The sequence below is a fragment of the Ipomoea triloba genome, chromosome 5 (genome assembly GCF_003576645.1).
Source record: "Ipomoea triloba cultivar NCNSP0323 chromosome 5, ASM357664v1".
In the NCBI taxonomy this organism is placed as follows: domain Eukaryota; kingdom Viridiplantae; phylum Streptophyta; class Magnoliopsida; order Solanales; family Convolvulaceae; genus Ipomoea; species Ipomoea triloba.
Window position 1 is genome coordinate 18,395,041 of NC_044920.1, and position 22,149 is coordinate 18,417,189.

Below are 22,149 nucleotides of genomic sequence, written 5' to 3' on the forward strand. Positions count from 1 at the left end.
CAAGATTCTTGAGCACTCACTAAAAAGGCAATTATAGTGCAGTTCTATGTCACTTCTAAAGTGATCTTGACCGGGATGCGCGTCCCGACCTTAACTAGTCGGGATCAGCACCCCTGCTGCAAACCATTGTATATCCTTTTTGCTCGGGTGTAGCCTAAGGTCAGGTAGCTTGAGGTTATGGTCGATTAAGGTCGGTATTAGTTCCTTGTGGCCACCCGGACATAAACCGACCAGGAGTACGTTATGAGGGGTGGTATACCTGGAGTATATTCCCATTACCTCTGTTGGTCAATTGAGGCACCATGATTTATCTCTTTACTGCTATTTCCACTTTTATTTAATTAGTCTACTACTATAAAGAAGGCTAAGTGATAGAACTTGACCCCTACTACTGTAAAATAACTTCATAATACACAGTTTAATTTAACAGCAATCAACATATCCTTTTCATCTAGATTTTTGTCTTCCGAGCTGTCTATAAAATAGTTGGAGAGTCCATGTTGTTGATCCACACGAACGAACAATATTCAAAGAAACATATATGGAGACAAGAAAGCCATACATTGCTGTGCTCATCATTCAGTTGATCTATGCAGGCATGGCTTTATTATCCAAAGCCGCCATAGATGAAGGGATGAATACTTATGTTTTTGTTGCTTATCGTCAAGCATTTGCCACCATTTTCTTAGCTCCATTTGCTTTCTTCCTCGACAGGTATAGTAGTTTCTCCATTGCTCTTTTCTCTGATCTGATCTGATCTTGTTGGATTTTGTTTTGTTTTGTTTTTGTTTTGTTTTGTTTTGTTTTTGTTTTGTTTTGTTTTGTTTTTCTAAAATGGATTTTGTTTTGTTTAGTTTTGTTTTTCTAAAAATATATAATACTATACAGACCTCTTAACTTTCTGTTTTTGGGTTTTGGCAGAAAGATCAGTGCTCCCTTGTCATATAGCGTACTGTGGAAGATCTTCTTGGTTTCTTTCATAGGGTACACTCCATCCGACAAACAACGTTTATTTAATTAATATTAGTTGAGTTTGTTTTAATGTTGTTCATAGAATATAATTAATACGCCAATTGTCTAAATTAAAACACCCTTTCAATAATATTATTATATTTTTTGAGTACATGCAAATAATATTATTATATTGTTGTGATATATTTCAGGATTACTCTGTGTTTAAATCTCTACTATTTTGCATTGAAGTACACTTCAGCAACCTTAGCAGCAGCCACCACTAACATAATCCCTGCTCTAACCTTTACGATGGCAGTTATATCAAGGTATATATGTTAGTTAAAACAAAAACAGAAAGCTAAGCCGCCTGCCATACTAATGTTTTTTAGGGTGGCCAGAGAAACTAGTCTAAGTTGCTCATAATTAATAGGTTTAAACTAAAAGGATTGGGATTCAAACTTTTGACCTAGTGGTTACAAGTTTGTATCTTTAACCATTTAGGCTAGACTTACCCCATACATGCATATATTTTTTTTGGGGTGACAGGAAAACCAACCTAAGTTACTCATAACTAGTCAGCTCAAACCAAAAGGATTGAGCTTCAAACTCGTGACCTAGGCTTACCCCATTCATTCATGCATGCATATATATATATATAGGGGTGACGGGAAACCAGTCTAAATTGTTCATAGCTGACCAGCTCAATCAAATCAAAATGACTCAAAATGACTGAGATTCAAACTCGTGACCTAGTAGTTACAAGTTTGTATCTTCAGCCATCTGAACTATGATTACCTCATGCACCCCATACATGCATATATTTTTTTTGGGTGACAGGAAAATCAACCTAAGTTGCTCATAACTAGTCTGCTCAAACCAAAAGGATTGGGCTTCAAACTCGTGACCTAGGCTTACCCCATTCATGCATATATATATATATATATATATATATATATATATATATATATATATATATATATATAGGTGGCGACGGGAAACCAGTCTAAATTGTTCATAGTTGACCAGCTCAATCAAACCAAAATGACTGAGATTCAAACTTGTGACCTAGTAGTTACAAGTTTGTATTCTCAATCATCTGGACTATGATTACCTCATGCATGCATATATTTATTATATTATACATAAATGGTGAACGTACGTACAGGGTGGAGAAGCTGTCAATTAAGCGGTCACATGGGATGGTAAAAGTGTTGGGGTGTTTGGTTAGCTTTTGTGGAGCGTTGGTGTTTGCTTTTGTTAAAGGGCCACATATAAAGTTGTTGGACTTGGGGTCAACTGGAAGTCAAGAAGAGGCATCAAGCAGGGTAGTGAAGTTTAGTTTCAAGTGTGAGATGGTAAAGGGGACTTTGGTGATGCTGTCGGCCAATGCACTATGGTCAATGTGGTACTTAATGCAGGTATGTATATATGTATCTATACATGTCAATATTTCTCCTTCTCCTTCTCCATATATGCCATGCAATGTGTTGGGGAGAGGCTGGTAAGAGGAAGCTAAACTCCCCACCCCTCGAAAATGTGACAGGATAAAGTTAACTCAATGGTTCAATAGGTAGTATTTAAGAGAAAAGATCAAAATTTGGCAACAGCAATGTGGAATTATGTCTAAAGTGGGCCCGGGCGGGATTTTAGGGCGTGCAAGACGGGTAACAGCACAAAGCCTCAAAATTTTTGGGGTCCTAGTTCAGCCCTGTCCTAATAGTTAGTATATGTATTTGTGATTATATTGGCCCAAAATTAAGTTTTTAGCAATTTTTCTCTTCGCAATTTTTTTTCAATTCGCAGCTTATTTATACTTTGATAGGGCTCCACTTATTTTCACGCAACTTAAAAAAATCAGCCCTGAAGTGGACATTTCTCTTGTGCTGGCATTTGACCCTGCCTGTTGTCGAGACGTGGGAGACTTTAAGGTTGAGAGAAGAAAATGTGGCAAGATATAAGAAAATAAAGTTACATTTAAAAAAAAAAAAAAAAGAAGAAGAAGAAGAAGTTACGTTTTTACTGTGAGCTATATAGTTTTTGGCGTGGTGATAAGCGTTTGGTCCTAATACAGTGCAGTGCAGGCACATGTGATGAAACAGTATCCGGCAAAGGTACGCCTCACAACTCTGCAGTGTTTGTTTAGCTGCGTGCAGTCTTCGGTTTGGGCCATGGCAATGGTAAGGGATACTTCATCATGGAAGCTTCACTGGGATATTAATCTCCTCTCAGTTGCCTATTGTGTATGTTTTCATCTCGACTATATTTATTCATTCTGATTCTCACATATAATCAATAATTTATAACTGAATTGAAAGCATATATCCATCTTTGCGTTGTTTCTTTTCCCTTGACTGACTAGATATTTTGGTGCAGGGCATAGTTGTGACGGGCATTACATATTGGTTACAACTTTTTACAGTGGATAAAAAAGGGCCAGTCTTCGTGGCTATGTTTACTCCACTAGCACTCGTTATAACTGCAGTAGTTTCTGCATTTTTGTGGAAGGAAAAACTTTATTTGGGAAGGTACTTAATTTACTGTAATGCATATCCTTGATTGTGGATTCATTTTTATTACCAATCGGAAATTACTTAATTAATTGGGTACGCTAAATTGGTTCTACGGTACCCCGACCTCATTTGCGTATGACACACAGTTTATTAGCAAATACTCTCTCAGTCTCATTTTATATGTCTGTTTTGATTAATGAGTGACTGGAGTGATTTTTTAATCTAATTTTTCATAATATTAAGTTTAGTACACTATTAATGCTAAAGACCTTGTGGTCAAGTGGCACCCGGTGTCCTGATTAACACTCTCACATGGATGATGTGGAGTGGGTTTGAGCTCCAGTGGAGTCAACAAAAAAAGTATTAATGTATTATTAAATACAAAAAATCAAATTTAAAAATAAGTAAAAAATACTAAAAAAATAAATTAAACAAACAAAAAATAAAATCAAATTTAAAAATAAGTAAAAAATACTAAAGAAAATAAATTAAACAAACAAAAAATAATTGGTTTGACCAATGAAGATAGTTTTTGTTGATAAGTTTAATTTTTATCAATTTTTATACACAACTATTATTTTAGTGTCAAAATTCATAATGCTGGTCACTCCTCCATTTAGGACATGTTGAAATATGAAATTATAAGGGTATTTTCGTCCTTTCATAATTAAGCCCAATTCGAACAATAATAAAGGGATTTAATTAAGCCCTAGTTAATATCTCAATTTTCTGTTCTCCTCGTCATCATTTTAAATGAACAAGGAGGAGAAGAAGGATGAGGAGGAGAAGGCGAATTGGGGTTTTAGGACTTAATTAAATCCCTTTATGCATGTTCAAAATGGGATCTTAATTATGAAAGGATGAAAATACCCTTAATATTTCATATTCCGGCATGTCCTAAACGGAAGGGTGACCGGCATGATGAACTTTGGTAGTAAAACAATAATCATTAATGAAAATTGGTGAGAATTAAACATGAGAATCAAAACTGTCATTTTGCTAATACGTACTCGTGGAACCTAAGGTAATATTATAATTGCATAGTTGGGACGGAATTGAGCAAGTTTGAAACTCGATGACTAAAGTGGTGAAGTCTTAATAATCGAGAAGCTAAATCGGGTATTAACTGTCTCAATAATTAATAGTTCTAAGGGATTTGACATAAAGGCTATACATAGATAGCTGAGGTGAAGTTGGTTTTGATGTGCTTTGAAGCTTGTGTGGCGGATTACTGCTGATAGGGGGCCTGAATGGCTTCTTGTTGGGGAAAAACATGGAAGCAAAACAGCTGCAACAATTAGAGCCAAAAGAGGGATCCACAATGGAGTGCACTATCTACACAACATAAGTGATTATGTATATATATATATATGATGGGACACCCATTATATATATCTATCTTCTTTACTGGCAAGCAATTGATCAACTTTGATGGAGCAGGCAGGCCTGGCCTCCTCCTCCTTTGATAGATATTAAGTAGGAAACGTGTTGTATGTACAGTTATGTATCAGAAAGTAGAACTCAACCCTGTGTGTTCTGTTGCTAGTGATTTTTTCTCTTTTAAATTACTGTGCTTTTATTTGTTTGTTATTGAGCATTTCCAGCAGTGTTTTCTCTATGGATTTTTTTAGTAGTTATGTGGAGGGGAGAGAGTGTGAAGTGGAGGGGAGAGAAACAAACACAAAAAGAGAATAGATTTTTTGTGGGTCTGCAAAAAAAAAAAAAAAAAAAGAGAGATCCGCTTAGGTGAGTCGCTGACTGGGTGCTTTTTTTAAAAAATATTTTTACTTGTTTTCATTTTTCTCTCTTTTTTTTTCCTTACTCCTCATCTCTCTTATGTGGAAACAATAAAATAAAATAAACCTGACAATGGGAGTAGACATTTAAAGCAACACCGTCATCAATTTTTTGGGTTTTTATGATTGATGATGGATGAGAGAGATGTTAATTTGGAGGTGAGAGAAAAGAGAAAAAAGATTTAAAAAAAAAAAAAAAGAAAATTGCAGGAGAGATTTGTTTTTTTTGGGTTTCCGTGGAAAAAATCATCTTTCTTGGTGCATGAAACGTGTGCACTGCCTGTGCCCACTAGGCATGTGCCCACTAGGCTTGTAAAACTGATTTTTTTTCCCTTTTTCTCTATTTTCATCTTTCTCCGTCCTCCCTATGTGGCAAGAAGAAATCTAACAAAGTCTAGCATTGCATAGGCTTAACTCAATTGTTTTAGTAAGTATTTAGGAGAAGAGACAAAGATTCGGACTTTGATAGCGATCGTGTGGAGATTATGTTCAAATTGGACACTGTGCGCACTGACATTTAGAAATGTCTGCTGAACCATTGAGTCAGATCACCATAATTTGCATCCTTTTAAATACTCTATCTGACCAGAATATGGACCTTTAAGAATAGGGATTCAATCTTTTAATTTGGTCGAGAGAGGAAGAAACCTTACAAAAACTGATGAAGATGCTCTAGGGATAAGCAATGAGATTTTTACTTCCCCCTCATTAAAAGATAGATTTGGGTCTACAAAAGACTAAAATCAAGAAGAAAGACACACTCCCAAGCAATTCTAGGACATTGATGGAAATGACTAAAGTCAAAAGGAGAGATACATTCTAACTCAATTCTATGACCTAGAAAACACTGAAACAAAAAACCAAATATACACAATTCCACTCAATTCCATTTTGGTGTCGTTGATGCACATTTTCTGTTGTTGAAGTTCACTATAATTGAAACTACATTTTCTGTTGTTGAAGTTCACTATAGTTGAAACTGCAGTTTTTTTTTGTTTATTCTTCTTGTTTTTCCTTTTCTGAAACTGTTGATTGCTCTAACCTGAACGTCTTTAAATATCAGATACAATCCGCTGCAATTTTTACAATCCTTTTGATTGAATGGAGATAAGGCGTCGGTTATTTGAAATAACCGACGCTGTATCTCTATTTTTTAAAAAATAAAACGAGTTACGGCGTCGGTAACCGACGCCGTATCTCAATTTAAATAAAAACGGCATATGGCGTCGGTTTTGTAAAAAAATCGGCGTCGTATGTAGTTATTTAAAAATTTTAAATTAATATACGACGTCGATTTTTTAAAATCGACGTCGTATAATTTATTTATAACGTCTGCTGGAACTACGTCGGAAAAAAACCGACGTCGTATGTCCAAAATAACCGACGTTGAAAGGTATTTTTGTAGTAGTGGATATCAAGTACTATAAGTTTAGGTTCTACCATAAATATTTCAAGTAAAAATGAGTTTGAAAAGTATTTTTACCGTATCAATCTTACAGACTACGCCAAGCTGAAATTTCCAACTACTGTTGATCCCACATCATTGTTAGTGACTTGAAAGTTGGTTTGAATGTGTGTTTGAGTATATATATGATTTATTTGGATATATATATATATATATATGACCCTTATCCACATGAGGACACTAATTGATAGAGGACTATGAGGGCAAATCATAACCATCCATACCATTACATTAAAGGGCTGAGATTAAGGATAATTAAGCTTGGGATTCACGCACTATATTTATATTAAGGGAAAATAGGATATTTGATAAGAATTGTAATTAAGGTAAGTTTGTAATTAACATATATGTAGTAATTGGCAGAGAATATAATCGTTTACTCCTGTAGAGTGTATAGAACATACGGAAACTGCAAATAATGAAGGCAAAGGAGACAGCAGGTTGAAGATGATGCCATGGATGAAGATGGACGAATAGTGTACAAACAGAACATAGAGATCGCAATAAACTACATTAAGTAACGCAATTTCAACCCTTAATATATGTTTGATAAATGAATAAGAATGCTAAGGAGGTTTCGGGAAAATATGGGTGGTGGTTTAGAATATACTTATTGATGGGGGAATGGTTAGAGAAGTTGATACATACCGGTGTGTGCTGATTTACTATATATTGTGTGCCCATTTATTGTATATCGTGTGCCTATAATGTTTGAGTTGCGTGCCTCAGCTGTATTATATTATGACTAGTTAATGAACACTGTAAAAAAAAAAAAGGCCAAGAACGCGAATTCAACCCTTAATATATGTTTGAAAAATAAATGTCTGGGAGTGAGGTTTGGGAAAAACATGGGTGGTGGTTAGAACATACGTTTTGATACAGTTAATGGATGGGGAATGGTTAGAGAAGTTGATACATGATAGTGTATGTGTGCCGATTTACTATATATTATGTGCCTATAATGTATGAGTTGTGTGCCTCGATTGTAGTATAGTAGAACGAGTTAATGAACGAGTTAATGTATATGTACTTGTTCTTGAAACTGGAAAGGTATTTTTGTTTAGGATGATCAGCAGTTAGCACTTAGCTAGTTTATTTGTACAACAAACATTGAAAAATTAGCACAGATTCTTCATGTTTTCCTATCATTTTACTCAAATTACTAACCTACTTGACGTTGCCCTCTAAAAAAAAATGCTTGTGATTCAAAGTCATATTTTGAGTGGCCAACAAAGGTGTTTTCGATAGTTCATGTTAAAAGTTATAAATATTTGACTGCGTTGATGTTTGCGCTAATCCTCATAGTTATGTCATTGTGCATTTATTAAAATACACTTAGCATGTCTAGCTTCTTTAAAAGAGAAAGTGGAATAAGAATGCGAAGGAGGTTTGGGAAAAACATGGGTGGTGGTTTAGAACATACTTATTGATACAGTTAGTGGACAATGGTTAGAGAAGTTGATACATATCGGTGTGTGCCAATTTACTATATATTGTGTGTCGATTTACTATATATATTAATAAATAACAACATTTCAATGTTTAAAAAAATGGTTTCATGACATACAAATCGAGTTTAACATTTAAACGCTAACCATTAACGTGGCACACAGGCACCGCTAAAAAGGCACACACCATATAACTTTAAACGCAAACCATTAACCATTTATTTTGGTCTCTTTCCTAATGTATTTTTTTTTACTTTTTATTTTTAAGTTTAAAATTGATTAGATTTAGTTTTAATGAATTATTAAAAATGTCACTTTTGATGGTCTAGAAGAATTAAAAGTGATAATTTCTTTTTTACAATCAATGAGTAAATTAATCGTATTTCAAAAAAAATTGATTTTGAATATAATGATTAATAATTTAATTTTGTAAAAATATGTAAATTCTGACGTATTCTTGTGTTAATTATATAGCGAAATGCTATTCAAATTATTAACATGATTTACGACTAGAGTTTAGATATTAAACATAAACCAAAAACTAGGCACACACCATACCTAAGAGGGCACACAAGGCAAATTGCATGGCCAAAAATGATTATGTTAGTAGGGGTGTGTGCCGTACTCGTCTATAACGTGTGCCACACAAGATAAAATCGTGTGCATGAAATTAAAACTGGCAACACTTTCATATTAAATAAAAGCCGAGAACTATGCATTGATTTTGAGAGAGCAAAAAACAGACACGCAATCGCGAATGAAGGGCGTACAACTGTACGTAAAAACGGACACATAAAATATGCTAAGACAACAATGATCACAAAAATAAGCTAACACTGATCAAAATTAGGGGACCAACAGTGTAGGCGGCACCCTAACTCTAACAGTAAAAAATCGAGCTCACTCCTCCGGGGTTAAATAGGTATCTGGAGCATCCCATAGAGGTCTCGCCGCATCCTTTCTAGGAAAGGAGCCAAACCTTCAACACAATTTTCATCATCATTTGGTAGTTGGGACGAGCACTCCACCGAAGGCGATTCCCTAGCCTTTTTTGCTACCACCAACAAAAACAAATAACATCAAAAGGAGAAACTAATGGTGCACAATACGATGGTGCACACAACATATTCAAGCGTGACACACAATATATCAAAGCATATATACACACACATACAACCTTATATTCATAATTTAAAAACTTGTGCATGGGCATATGACTTTATTAAAAAAAAAATAGTAATAACAACTACCATTTATATTCGGTTATAACAAGCACGCATAATTTAAACAATTTCCAAATAAAACATACCAGTGATATTTTGTATAGATATTTTGATAACAACCCCGCCTATTATGGGACACAATATATACTAGAATGCCACACAATATATACAGGAAAAAAAAATGAGTGCCATATAATAACTCGGCACAGTACGATGGTGCACACTTCATATTCAACCAGACATACAAAAACCATGCATACGAAAATTAATAAATAAAAAAGCAGTAATTTGTAGCTTACTTACTTTGCATAATTCAGTCTAAACATTTTGCAAAAAAAACTAAAAAACCAAAAAATAATAACAGAGCAAAACCCTACTCCAAAATAAAGGATTATTCCTCCCTAAGTATATATCCTCATTTTTGTTAGTTCAGCATTAAGTGTGCTTCCTCATGTATTGATTTTTAATGCAACTAAATCTTTTTTTCACTGAAGTTACTTTTGCTAAGCCAAAAAGCAGTCATTATTCAAGTATAGGTAAGTAGCAACTCCTTTACCCATTTTTGTGTAAAATTTGTCATAATAAAGCCAACCAAAAGAACAAAACTAATTGTGGTTTACAAAAAATAATTATACAATAGGAAAAGAAAAAAAAAACCATAGCAGGCAACCCTACTTCGCCTCCCGAATACCCCAAGCCTACCACCGGCGCTCATAAGAACCAATAAATCCACCGGAAAACCCCATCAACATCCGCCAATCCCGACAAGAAGAATTACAAGATAAGAAACAACAAAAAAACAAAACAAAACAAAAAAAAAACAAAAAACAAAAAAGAAGATGGAAACGCCTACCTATACTCGCCGGCACCGACTCTTGACCGGAGCGCCTATATCGACGATAGGAACCGCCGACATCCGCCATTGTTACACCCTACGAATGCAGATACGATAAACCCGGACACATGCACCACTCCCCGCCGGCACCAACCAAACAAATCGCCCCCGCCCGCCAACTGAAGGAGAACTCAAATGCACAGCAACAATCCCTCCGACGATGAGAAGAGAACCGTCAACGACAAACCAAGGCAGACAAACGAAATGCCGTGCGAAAATGACTGCGGAGAACGTCGAACGGAAGATAAATCGCCTCCCACTAGGCAACTACAGAACTTGTGCAATTTAAAACCTACCTAAAAACACGGTAATCTAAATAATCCCAAAATAAAATACGTAGTAGTACATTAAAAGACAAAAATAACCTCCCAGCTTAGTATTTGCACGCACCATCCAAAATACAACTAAAATTAACATCAATCTTAAACCATTCAATATTATAATCCAACGTACACAAATAACCCTCATAATCCTCTATAATATGTTAGTCCTCACCTGAATACATTTCTATACATACATATATATATATATATATATATATATATATATATATATATGTATGGGATTGTTTATATTTGTCAAAGCTAAAGAGGTTTGTGCATTACACTTAGCTTTAATTGAATTGTATTTGAAGGTGTGTTGGACTATATCTATGATTTATTGATGATGATTGACTAAGGACTTTGATTAATGGTGGTTAAATTTTTAACAATGGTGATTAGAGGTTATTTATGAATTATTAAGATCATTAGTAGTCTATTGTTTTTTTTTTTTTTTGAAAATAGTAGTCTATTGTTAATTATGGTGATTAGTGTGACTAGTATTAATAATGATATATACTGTGATGTTATTAAGACCTTGATGATTATTGAATGAGGACAATGATGAGATTTATGGTTTTTTGTGATGATTAATGGAAAAATCATTGGATAGCATTCTTAATGGGATGAGCTTATATTATTTATACTATTAAGCATGCACCTGATATTGAGATCTACCTACTGCAAAATTTCTTTGTTGCAATATGGGAGATAATATGATAGGATGCTATGGTACAAAAAAAAATCAACTTTGCTGTTTTTTTGGTCTCTGTATTAGTGAATCCACTATTGTTCTATTATTATACTAAGAAATGTTAAGATTCTCTGCATTTAAGTGTTCTAGTACTCTGAGAAAAATGACTTGTATAGTACACCTCCGTCTCAAAATGGTTGTCTGATTAGTTTAACGAGGCTTGACTGAAGTTATTTTTTAATCCAATTTTTAATAATATTAAGTTTAGCATTAATATATAAAATTTATATATTTAGAAACTACATTAAAAGTAGTATTAAACACAAAAAATTAAATTTAAAAATAATAAAACATGATACTACATTGTAACCGATCATTGTGCTTCAGTAGGGACAGGTAAAATGGGACAGCGGGAGTATTAATTATGAGTTAATGATGACTATGGATCTTGATTAACTAGTGATTATGGATTATGGTTTATTAATTGAAGTTATGGAATTAATTGTAAATTATGTGATGATTAAAATGCTAATGATAATGCCAATGACCTTGTGGTCTAGTGGCATCCAGTGTCCCGATTAATACTCTCACATGGATGATGAGAGTGGGTTCGAGCCTCAGTAGAATCAACTGTTGACTCATTGTGTTTCAGTAGGTCGAGAAAGTAGCTATGAATAACCGAGTCAGGGGTAGAGGAACCCATGTTGATGGTTTCAAGACTTTGATTTTGCTAGACTTCCAAAATCAACGAAAAATGCTACTTCCAGATTTTTGTTATGTAATTGCAGTTTTGATTATGCTACTTCCAGATTTTTGTTATGTAATTGCAGTTTTGATTTTATAGTATTGTGTTTTTTGTTATGTAATTGCAGTTTTGATTTTATAGTATTGTGTAGAAAGTAGCTATGAACAGATACTACATTGTAACCGATCATTGTGCTTCAGTAGGTCGAGAAAGTAGCTATGAATAACCGAGTCAGGGGTAGAGCACTCATTGTGCTTAACAAATACTACATTGTAACCGAGTCAGGGGTAGAGGAAACCATGTTGATGGTTTCAAGACTTTGATTTTGCTAGACTTCCAAAATCAACGAAAAATGCTACTTCCAGATTTTTGTTATGTAATTGCAGTTTTGATTTTATAGTATTGTGTTTTGTTGATATATATTATTGTATTAAAGTGATTTAAAGTATTGTGTTAGTATAAAGTTTTATAATAATTTAATTTTATGATGTTATAATGTTTGATGGTAATTTGATAGTGGTAGGTAGTGTTGCTGATAATAGTGATAGATATAGTGTGTTGATATGGATTTTAAGCTTTAATAGGTAAATTAAAATAAATAGGGGTTTTAATTAAAATAAATAAAATATTTTTTAAAAATATATATAATTAGCGACGAAAATATCCATTGCTATTTCCTTTCAAATTTGTCACCAAATCTTCAAACTAGGAAATTAGTGACGGATTTTTCTTGATTTAGCGACGGATTTTCCGTTGTTAGATTTAGCGTCAGATTTTGTCGTCGTTATTCTCTCACAAATTTCATCATCAAATTCGTCGCCGTAAGAAATTTAGCGACGGGTTTATTTTACTTAGCGACGGATAAAATTTTGTCGCTAAATTCTAGCGATGAGGGTTTTTGTGACGGACAGATTCCATCGCTAAACCCTTTTAGTGACGGATTTGTAGTGGAAAATTCAAAAAGGATAAATAATTGAGTCATACAAACTAACCTTTCCTTATCAAAAGCTGCAAATGAGTCCATTGGATTGAGACATGTTACACAAAGAAGCAATTTAGTGTTCAGTGATTATTTAATATTGAAGTTGTTTATCAATCACAACATAGAACACACCAACTTGAAAATGATGTAAACTTCAAACTTTTGTTGCTTTATGTCTTGCCAACTTGAAAATGATGCAAATTTGAAACTTTTGTTGCTTTACGTCTTGATCTTCCTTGAGCAATGTAGATATCATCCATACTAGACACTAAAATGTCATGTTTTTTGCAAAATAATGCAACTTCAACAAGAAATGAATACATCCATCATCTCTCAACTTTTGTAGCGCTTGTTTGGCTATTTTAACCAATTCCATAGCATTAACTATATCTTGATCTTCTTTTTTTTTTTGGGAAAAGATACAAATTAGCTATCGAACTATTTGGGAATTTGCAATTAAGCTATCGAACTCAAATAAGCCACTAAACTCAGAAAAATAAAACAATAAAGCCATTAAATCAAAAACAAATTAGCAATTAAGAAGGCGACCTCTGGTTGTCTTCTCTGGCGACGATTCCGTCATCGCCGGTCGCCGAAAAAGTCGTCGTCGGTAACCGGAATAGGCAAAGGACATGTTAAAAATGTTAATTGTTATTTTTCCGATTTAGTGGCGTAATTGCTTTGTTTTTCTAAGTTTAGTGACCTATTTGGAGTTTATCCGAGTTCGATAGCTTAATGCTAATTCCAAATAGTTCGATGGCTAATTTGTACCTTTTCTCTCTCTCTCTTTTTTTTATTTATTTTTATTTTCAAAATTTTTGACAATTCATTAGTAATTTCCAACACACTTCTTATCAAGTGTAGAGTGAAAACAAAATCAAAAGATCGAATCAATTGCAATAACTTTTGACTTTCAACCCTTTGCTTAGAATTCAAACCATGTTCAACCACATTTTGAAGCACATCAAGAATGGATGAAAACAATAAGATAATGTTGAGGCACGCACCGTAATGAGAACCACATCGGATCGAGTATCACCCGCTTGTTTGAGGCCCATTTCTTGGTTAAGTCCTCCACCAATAATAAGTTCACAACGGTTTAATACTTCAACAACTTTAGTCAATCATTATTGCATGGACCATGGTCCACACAGCTGTGTGGACCATACTATCAAATAATGTACATTCAATATAAAAATAATGTACATTGTATTCAGGGAATATACATTATTTGTGTACTAAATGTACATTATTTTTTATAGTATAAAAATAATGTACATTCAGTACAAAAATAATGTACATTTAGTAAATTAAAAATGTACATTTTATTATGATCCACATAGCTGTATGGTCCACACAATAATCTGCCAACTTTAGTAGCTTGACTTTCTCTAACAGCCCGTTTGGTTCGCTGGAAAATATTGAAAAGAAACGGAATTCAAATTCCATGGAAAACAAATTATGAGGAAAACAAATTCCATTGTTTGGTTTGTGGAAAAGAAATTACTGGGAATATGAATTCCAGTGTTTGGTTGGGTTTGGAATGGTAAGGAATATTGTGTATAAAGACTTATATGTCCCTATTATTATTATTATTATTATTATTACTAGTATTTTCGCCCGTGCGTTTCACGGAATGGATTTTTTATAATATTTTAAGAATATTTGGATCGATATACAATTATATAAATTGTAACATCGAATATTATATAGCGCAATTAATGAAATTGGTTGGATTGATTATGTTTTCTGATGTTTTCCTAGCTTGAATTAGAGCAAATAATTGTCCAATTATCCGTGCGATGACATCGAATATTATATAGCGCAATTTATTTTTTATTATATATTTAGATATTAAAAATAAAGATGAAATTATAAAAAATTCTAATATTGAACTTATACATTTATTTGATTATAAGGTTAGTGCAAAAGTATTACACAATTAATTGAATAATATATGACTTGTTTATTTACAATTATCATAAAATATCGATATGTAATATGACTTATGTAATTATATTATTACTAAAATAAATATGAGAAAAATAGAAAATAATTTAATTATATTATATTATCTAATAGGACCAATGTTTAGCTTAATTACCATAATAATTATTAGACAATTATTATTAGTCAATTACACTTAAAAACAAAAAAGGACCCATCTTTAAACATATGCATACATGTTTCTNAGCTATCGAACTCAAATAAGCCACTAAACTCAGAAAAATAAAACAATAAAGCCATTAAATCAAAAACAAATTAGCAATTAAGAAGGCGACCTCTGGTTGTCTTCTCTGGCGACGATTCCGTCATCGCCGGTCGCCGAAAAAGTCGTCGTCGGTAACCGGAATAGGCAAAGGACATGTTAAAAATGTTAATTGTTATTTTTCCGATTTAGTGGCGTAATTGCTTTGTTTTTCTAAGTTTAGTGACCTATTTGGAGTTTATCCGAGTTCGATAGCTTAATGCTAATTCCAAATAGTTCGATGGCTAATTTGTACCTTTTCTCTCTCTCTCTTTTTTTTATTTATTTTTATTTTCAAAATTTTTGACAATTCATTAGTAATTTCCAACACACTTCTTATCAAGTGTAGAGTGAAAACAAAATCAAAAGATCGAATCAATTGCAATAACTTTTGACTTTCAACCCTTTGCTTAGAATTCAAACCATGTTCAACCACATTTTGAAGCACATCAAGAATGGATGAAAACAATAAGATAATGTTGAGGCACGCACCGTAATGAGAACCACATCGGATCGAGTATCACCCGCTTGTTTGAGGCCCATTTCTTGGTTAAGTCCTCCACCAATAATAAGTTCACAACGGTTTAATACTTCAACAACTTTAGTCAATCATTATTGCATGGACCATGGTCCACACAGCTGTGTGGACCATACTATCAAATAATGTACATTCAATATAAAAATAATGTACATTGTATTCAGGGAATATACATTATTTGTGTACTAAATGTACATTATTTTTTATAGTATAAAAATAATGTACATTCAGTACAAAAATAATGTACATTTAGTAAATTAAAAATGTACATTTTATTATGATCCACATAGCTGTATGGTCCACACAATAATCTGCCAACTTTAGTAGCTTGACTTTCTCTAACAGCCCGTTTGGTTCGCTGGAAAATATTGAAAAGAAACGGAATTCAAATTCCATGGAAAACAAATTATGAGGAAAACAAATTCCATTGTTTGGTTTGTGGAAAAGAAATTACTGGGAATATGAATTCCAGTGTTTGGTTGGGTTTGGAATGGTAAGGAATATTGTGTATAAAGACTTATATGTCCCTATTATTATTATTATTATTATTATTACTAGTATTTTCGCCCGTGCGTTTCACGGAATGGATTTTTTATAATATTTTAAGAATATTTGGATCGATATACAATTATATAAATTGTAACATCGAATATTATATAGCGCAATTAATGAAATTGGTTGGATTGATTATGTTTTCTGATGTTTTCCTAGCTTGAATTAGAGCAAATAATTGTCCAATTATCCGTGCGATGACATCGAATATTATATAGCGCAATTTATTTTTTATTATATATTTAGATATTAAAAATAAAGATGAAATTATAAAAAATTCTAATATTGAACTTATACATTTATTTGATTATAAGGTTAGTGCAAAAGTATTACACAATTAATTGAATAATATATGACTTGTTTATTTACAATTATCATAAAATATCGATATGTAATATGACTTATGTAATTATATTATTACTAAAATAAATATGAGAAAAATAGAAAATAATTTAATTATATTATATTATCTAATAGGACCAATGTTTAGCTTAATTACCATAATAATTATTAGACAATTATTATTAGTCAATTACACTTAAAAACAAAAAAGGACCCATCTTTAAACATATGCATACATGTTTCTNATGCATACATGTGGAAAACTTAGAAATTAGGAAGAAAACCGAGAGAGAATACAGACCAATGGAAATGTTAATGGCGACGACGATCAAGACCGAGAATGATGGCAACCACCATTCTTGGAAAAACCTTAGAGAGAGGATCCAATTCTTGAATCTCTTGAGTAGTGCACAGGGGGAAGGCAAACCCAAGTTTGATCTTATCATTTTATAGGCATGGCGTAGGGATCCTTTTTCTTTTTATTTGCAGGCAATTAGTAATTCTCATTCCCTTTTTCAATTTTCATTTTCTAGTATTAACGATTAATTTCTGTTTTCTTTTTCATTTTCAATCAATTAGGGATCTTTTTTTTTTATAGTCAATTAGTGATTTTCATTTCCTTTTTCATTTTCTATCAATTAGGTGCCAATTAAGGAACAAATATACATCATCATCATTATTATTATTATATATAATATGATTGACATTCGTAATATATTAGCATATATATAATATAATATGATTGACATTCATAATTTTTGTATATCAGGCAGAATTCGTAATTCGTGTATTTTTTTATAGCATATATATAATATAATATGATTGAAAATATTTGTTACGATTTAATGAACAAATTAATTTAATAAAATAATATTATGTAAGCAAACAATTCGTGTTAGTAGGTTATTACCATTTGAGAATTGGTTGGAAATGATTTGAAAATAAAATATAATAAATATTTGATTTAATTTTACATGGGACTTGCCAATTACAATTATTAGATATTATTAGCATATATAATATAATAAATATGATTGACATTCATAATTTTTGTATCTCAACCAGAATATGAGTACATTTAGATAAATATTATAAAATATTTTAACAATCAAAATCACATTTTTATCTCATTAATATTATTCTCATAATAATTACCATAATTACTAATAACCTATTATAACCAATTATAATTAATATTATTCTATCATTAATATTATTCAATAATAATAATTAATATTATTAATATTTAATAATAATATTATTATTATTATAATTATAATTACCATATTAATTACTAAAATACCCCTACATTTGGGAGGAAAAATTCTAGAGGAGGATAATGCTTTTATATATAATATAGATTATTATTATTATTAATGTTAAGCACCTAAGCCTGCCAATTTGCGATCATGGCCCATTGGCCATTTCTAACCCACCAACCCAAATCCATAGATATAACCCTACCCACTGTTGCAAACTTGCAAAAAAATCAAAGAAATTGAAGAGGCTGGTGAGTGACGAGTAGAAAGGAGAAGAAAATGGGAGAATCGAAGAGATGGTGGTCACTGGTCAGAGATGATAACTCGTGTTTGACTCAGGTTAGTTTTTTTTCATTGTTATTTCTTTTTCTCTCCTTAATTTGTGAATTAAAAAATTTAGGTTTGTTGTGTGATTTGGGATGAAGATAAACACATTGTAAATTAACCTTTTTTTGTTAATAAAAATCTGTGAGTTTTGGGATGAAGATGAACACGCTGTTGTGAAAAGTCTCAAATATTGAAATATTTAGGTTTTTACTTGTTTCTTTATGAGTAGTGTCTGAGCTGTGATGTTGAATATTGATAGAGGAGGAACAAAATGGTGAGAAGAACGAAGAAAGAATAGAGGAGAGATTGCAAGAACAAAGAAGAAAATTACGAGACGGAGAGAAGAATAATGAAGAAAAGCACTTCCTGCCAACCAAACATGTCATAAGAATATCATAGCATTTACAAGAAGCTCCAACAACATTTAGCAAAGTACCAATGTTTTGAAAAAGTGAAGCAGCACAATCTTCATTTCTTGCCACCGCAACAAGTGTTAATTGAAGTTGATGAGCAAAGCAATGAACATAAAATGCACAGTAATTTTCCTTCAAGATTAAACTTTTAAAACCATTAAATTCACCTCGAATATTGCTAGTCATGTCATAACCTTGTCCACGTAATCTAGACAAACTTAGTCCATGCTTGGAAAATAATGACTCAATTGTTGTTNTATATATAATATAATATGATTGAAAATATTTGTTACGATTTAATGAACAAATTAATTTATAATTAATAGATATTATTTTGTAATTTTCAATTCCAATAATATGTTGTATTCTTGATTTAATTTTCAATTCCAATAATATATCATATTCTTGATTTAATTTTCTACTAATAAATGATGACTTTATGGACGTGATCTTCGTGTATATATTTTTTTTTGAAGACAATTTTTGTGTATATATAAATATTACCAATTTTATTGCACATACATTACCGTGTATAAGTGACATTATATTAATATGTTAGTATTTGTTACGATTTAATGAACAAATTAATTTAATAAAATAATATTATGTAAGCAAACAATTCGTGTTAGTAGGTTATTACCATTTGAGAATTGGTTGGAAATGATTTGAAAATAAAATATAATAAATATTTGATTTAATTTTACATGGGACTTGCCAATTACAATTATTAGATATTATTAGCATATATAATATTGACATTCATAATTTTTGTATCTCAACCAGAATATGAGTACATTTAGATAAATATTATAAAATATTTTAACAATCAAAATCACATTTTTATCTCATTAATATTATTCTCATAATAATTACCATAATTACTAATAACCTATTATAACCAATTATAATTAATATTATTCTATCATTAATATTATTCAATAATAATAATTAATATTATTAATATTTAATAATAATATTATTATTATTATAATTATAATTACCATATTAATTACTAAAATACCCCTACATTTGGGAGGAAAAATTCTAGAGGAGGATAATGCTTTTATATATAATATAGATTATTATTATTATTAATGTTAAGCACCTAAGCCTGCCAATTTGCGATCATGGCCCATTGGCCATTTCTAACCCACCAACCCAAATCCATAGATATAACCCTACCCACTGTTGCAAACTTGCAAAAAAATCAAAGAAATTGAAGAGGCTGGTGAGTGACGAGTAGAAAGGAGAAGAAAATGGGAGAATCGAAGAGATGGTGGTCACTGGTCAGAGATGATAACTCGTGTTTGACTCAGGTTAGTTTTTTTTCATTGTTATTTCTTTTTCTCTCCTTAATTTGTGAATTAAAAAATTTAGGTTTGTTGTGTGATTTGGGATGAAGATAAACACATTGTAAATTAACCTTTTTTTGTTAATAAAAATCTGTGAGTTTTGGGATGAAGATGAACACGCTGTTGTGAAAAGTCTCAAATATTGAAATATTTAGGTTTTTACTTGTTTCTTTATGAGTAGTGTCTGAGCTGTGATGTTGAATATTGATAGAGGAGGAACAAAATGGTGAGAAGAACGAAGAAAGAATAGAGGAGAGATTGCAAGAACAAAGAAGAAAATTACGAGACGGAGAGAAGAATAATGAAGAAAAGCACTTCCTGCCAACCAAACATGTCATAAGAATATCATAGCATTTACAAGAAGCTCCAACAACATTTAGCAAAGTACCAATGTTTTGAAAAAGTGAAGCAGCACAATCTTCATTTCTTGCCACCGCAACAAGTGTTAATTGAAGTTGATGAGCAAAGCAATGAACATAAAATGCACAGTAATTTTCCTTCAAGATTAAACTTTTAAAACCATTAAATTCACCTCGAATATTGCTAGTCATGTCATAACCTTGTCCACGTAATCTAGACAAACTTAGTCCATGCTTGGAAAATAATGACTCAATTGTTGTTTTTAGTGACAAAGCAATTGTATCAAAAACATGCACTATACCCAAAAGGAGCTCAATAACACAACCCTTTTTTATTCACGTAGCGAAGAAAATAGCCATTTGTTCCTTATTTGACACATCATGAGATTCATCACAAGAACAGAGGTATGTTAAAATTGGTGTTGTAACAACCCTGACAGCAAATGTGAGACAAAAAGAAAATAACAGAAGGATAATATTGCATATGATAATGCCACGTCTTGTCTTGTGTTGTCTTATCCTATTACAAAGTTTGTCCTAGATCATTTATATAGGTGTCTGAAGACTAGAAAATAGGATAAAACAATTCGAAAATAGGATCCTAATAAAGTAGGATCTTGACTAATTAAAAAAATAAATCAACAATAAATAATAATTAAATCAGAATTATAATAATGGTGCAACAAATCTTACTGCTTTAATTTCTCAAAAGAAGATTAGCAATTTAATTGTGTCAAAATTGACACCCTGTGACTTCAAAATCATCTCACTTATATCCTTATATTTTTAAAAATCAAATTTCTAATGCAAAATATTTCTTAAAATACACCAACAAAATCCAAATTCTGTATTATCAAATATGCTCTTAGTCACGTGATGGAAGTCTCTTGATGTTTTCTAGTTTCTACGATGATTTAAAAAAGGTTTGAAATGTTGTTCTGCCATAGCAAATTTGAAGATGAAAAGAAATAGAGGTGAATGTCATATAAATTTTTATTAGAGTTTAAAAATTAATTAAATACTGAATGAAAATAAAATTTGTAAATATTCCCAAAGATATTTTTTAAGGTACGTTTAAAATTTTGAAAAATAAGTTCTGAAAATGATAATTTTTTTAAAAAATTATTTTTTCTGGTATTCTTTTATCTGGGTTTTCTTTAAAAAAAATATAGAATATTACACAAATCAAAAAGGTTTGTATAATAATTTATGAGTTAGAATAATGTACTCTATGTGTTAGAATAGTGTACTTTATGTGTTAGAATAATGAAATTTTTAGGGTTGAGATATTGTATTTTATGAGCTAGAATAACGTACTTTATGTGTTAGAATAATGTATTTTATGTGTTATAATAATAAAACTTTTAGGGTATGATAATGTATTTTATGTGTTAGAATAATGTATTTTGTTTGTTAGAATAATCTATTTTATGACTTAGAATAACGTATAATGTACTTTATGCGTTAGAATAATGAAATTTATAGAGTAAGATAATGTATTTTACAAGATAAAATAATATACTTTATGTGTTAAAATAATTTATTTTATGAGTTAAAATAATATACTTTTTATATTTCACTACTTTTTAGACATTAGTCCACACAGTTATATAATGATTGTATGGGCATATGCCAAGCCTTTTACACTCTTATATACATTGGTCTTAGACTTTTGGGTTAGACATTGTTTATATTGTGGTCATGGAGTTTGTCCCCCTTTCAAAATT

General features: G+C 31.6%; 1 protein-coding gene across 2 annotated transcripts; it reads left to right on the forward strand.

The window, feature by feature from the left end:
* The first annotated feature begins 530 nt into the window (after nucleotides 1-530).
* On the forward strand, nucleotides 531-4,989 carry LOC116021161 (WAT1-related protein At1g43650-like). 2 transcript variants are annotated; one of them, XM_031261772.1, is made up of 7 exons: nucleotides 531-714; nucleotides 922-984; nucleotides 1,164-1,280; nucleotides 2,120-2,372; nucleotides 3,036-3,194; nucleotides 3,328-3,479; nucleotides 4,680-4,989. In XM_031261772.1, exons 1-7 carry the CDS (start codon nucleotides 542-544, stop codon nucleotides 4,810-4,812), a joined length of 1,050 nt encoding a protein of 349 aa, XP_031117632.1. In that variant the 5' UTR covers nucleotides 531-541; the 3' UTR covers nucleotides 4,813-4,989. The 2 variants fall into 2 exon arrangements, with proteins under 2 accessions (XP_031117632.1, XP_031117633.1); XM_031261773.1 differs by having other exon boundaries at nucleotides 3,036-3,131.
* The last annotated feature ends 17,160 nt before the right edge of the window (nucleotides 4,990-22,149 follow it).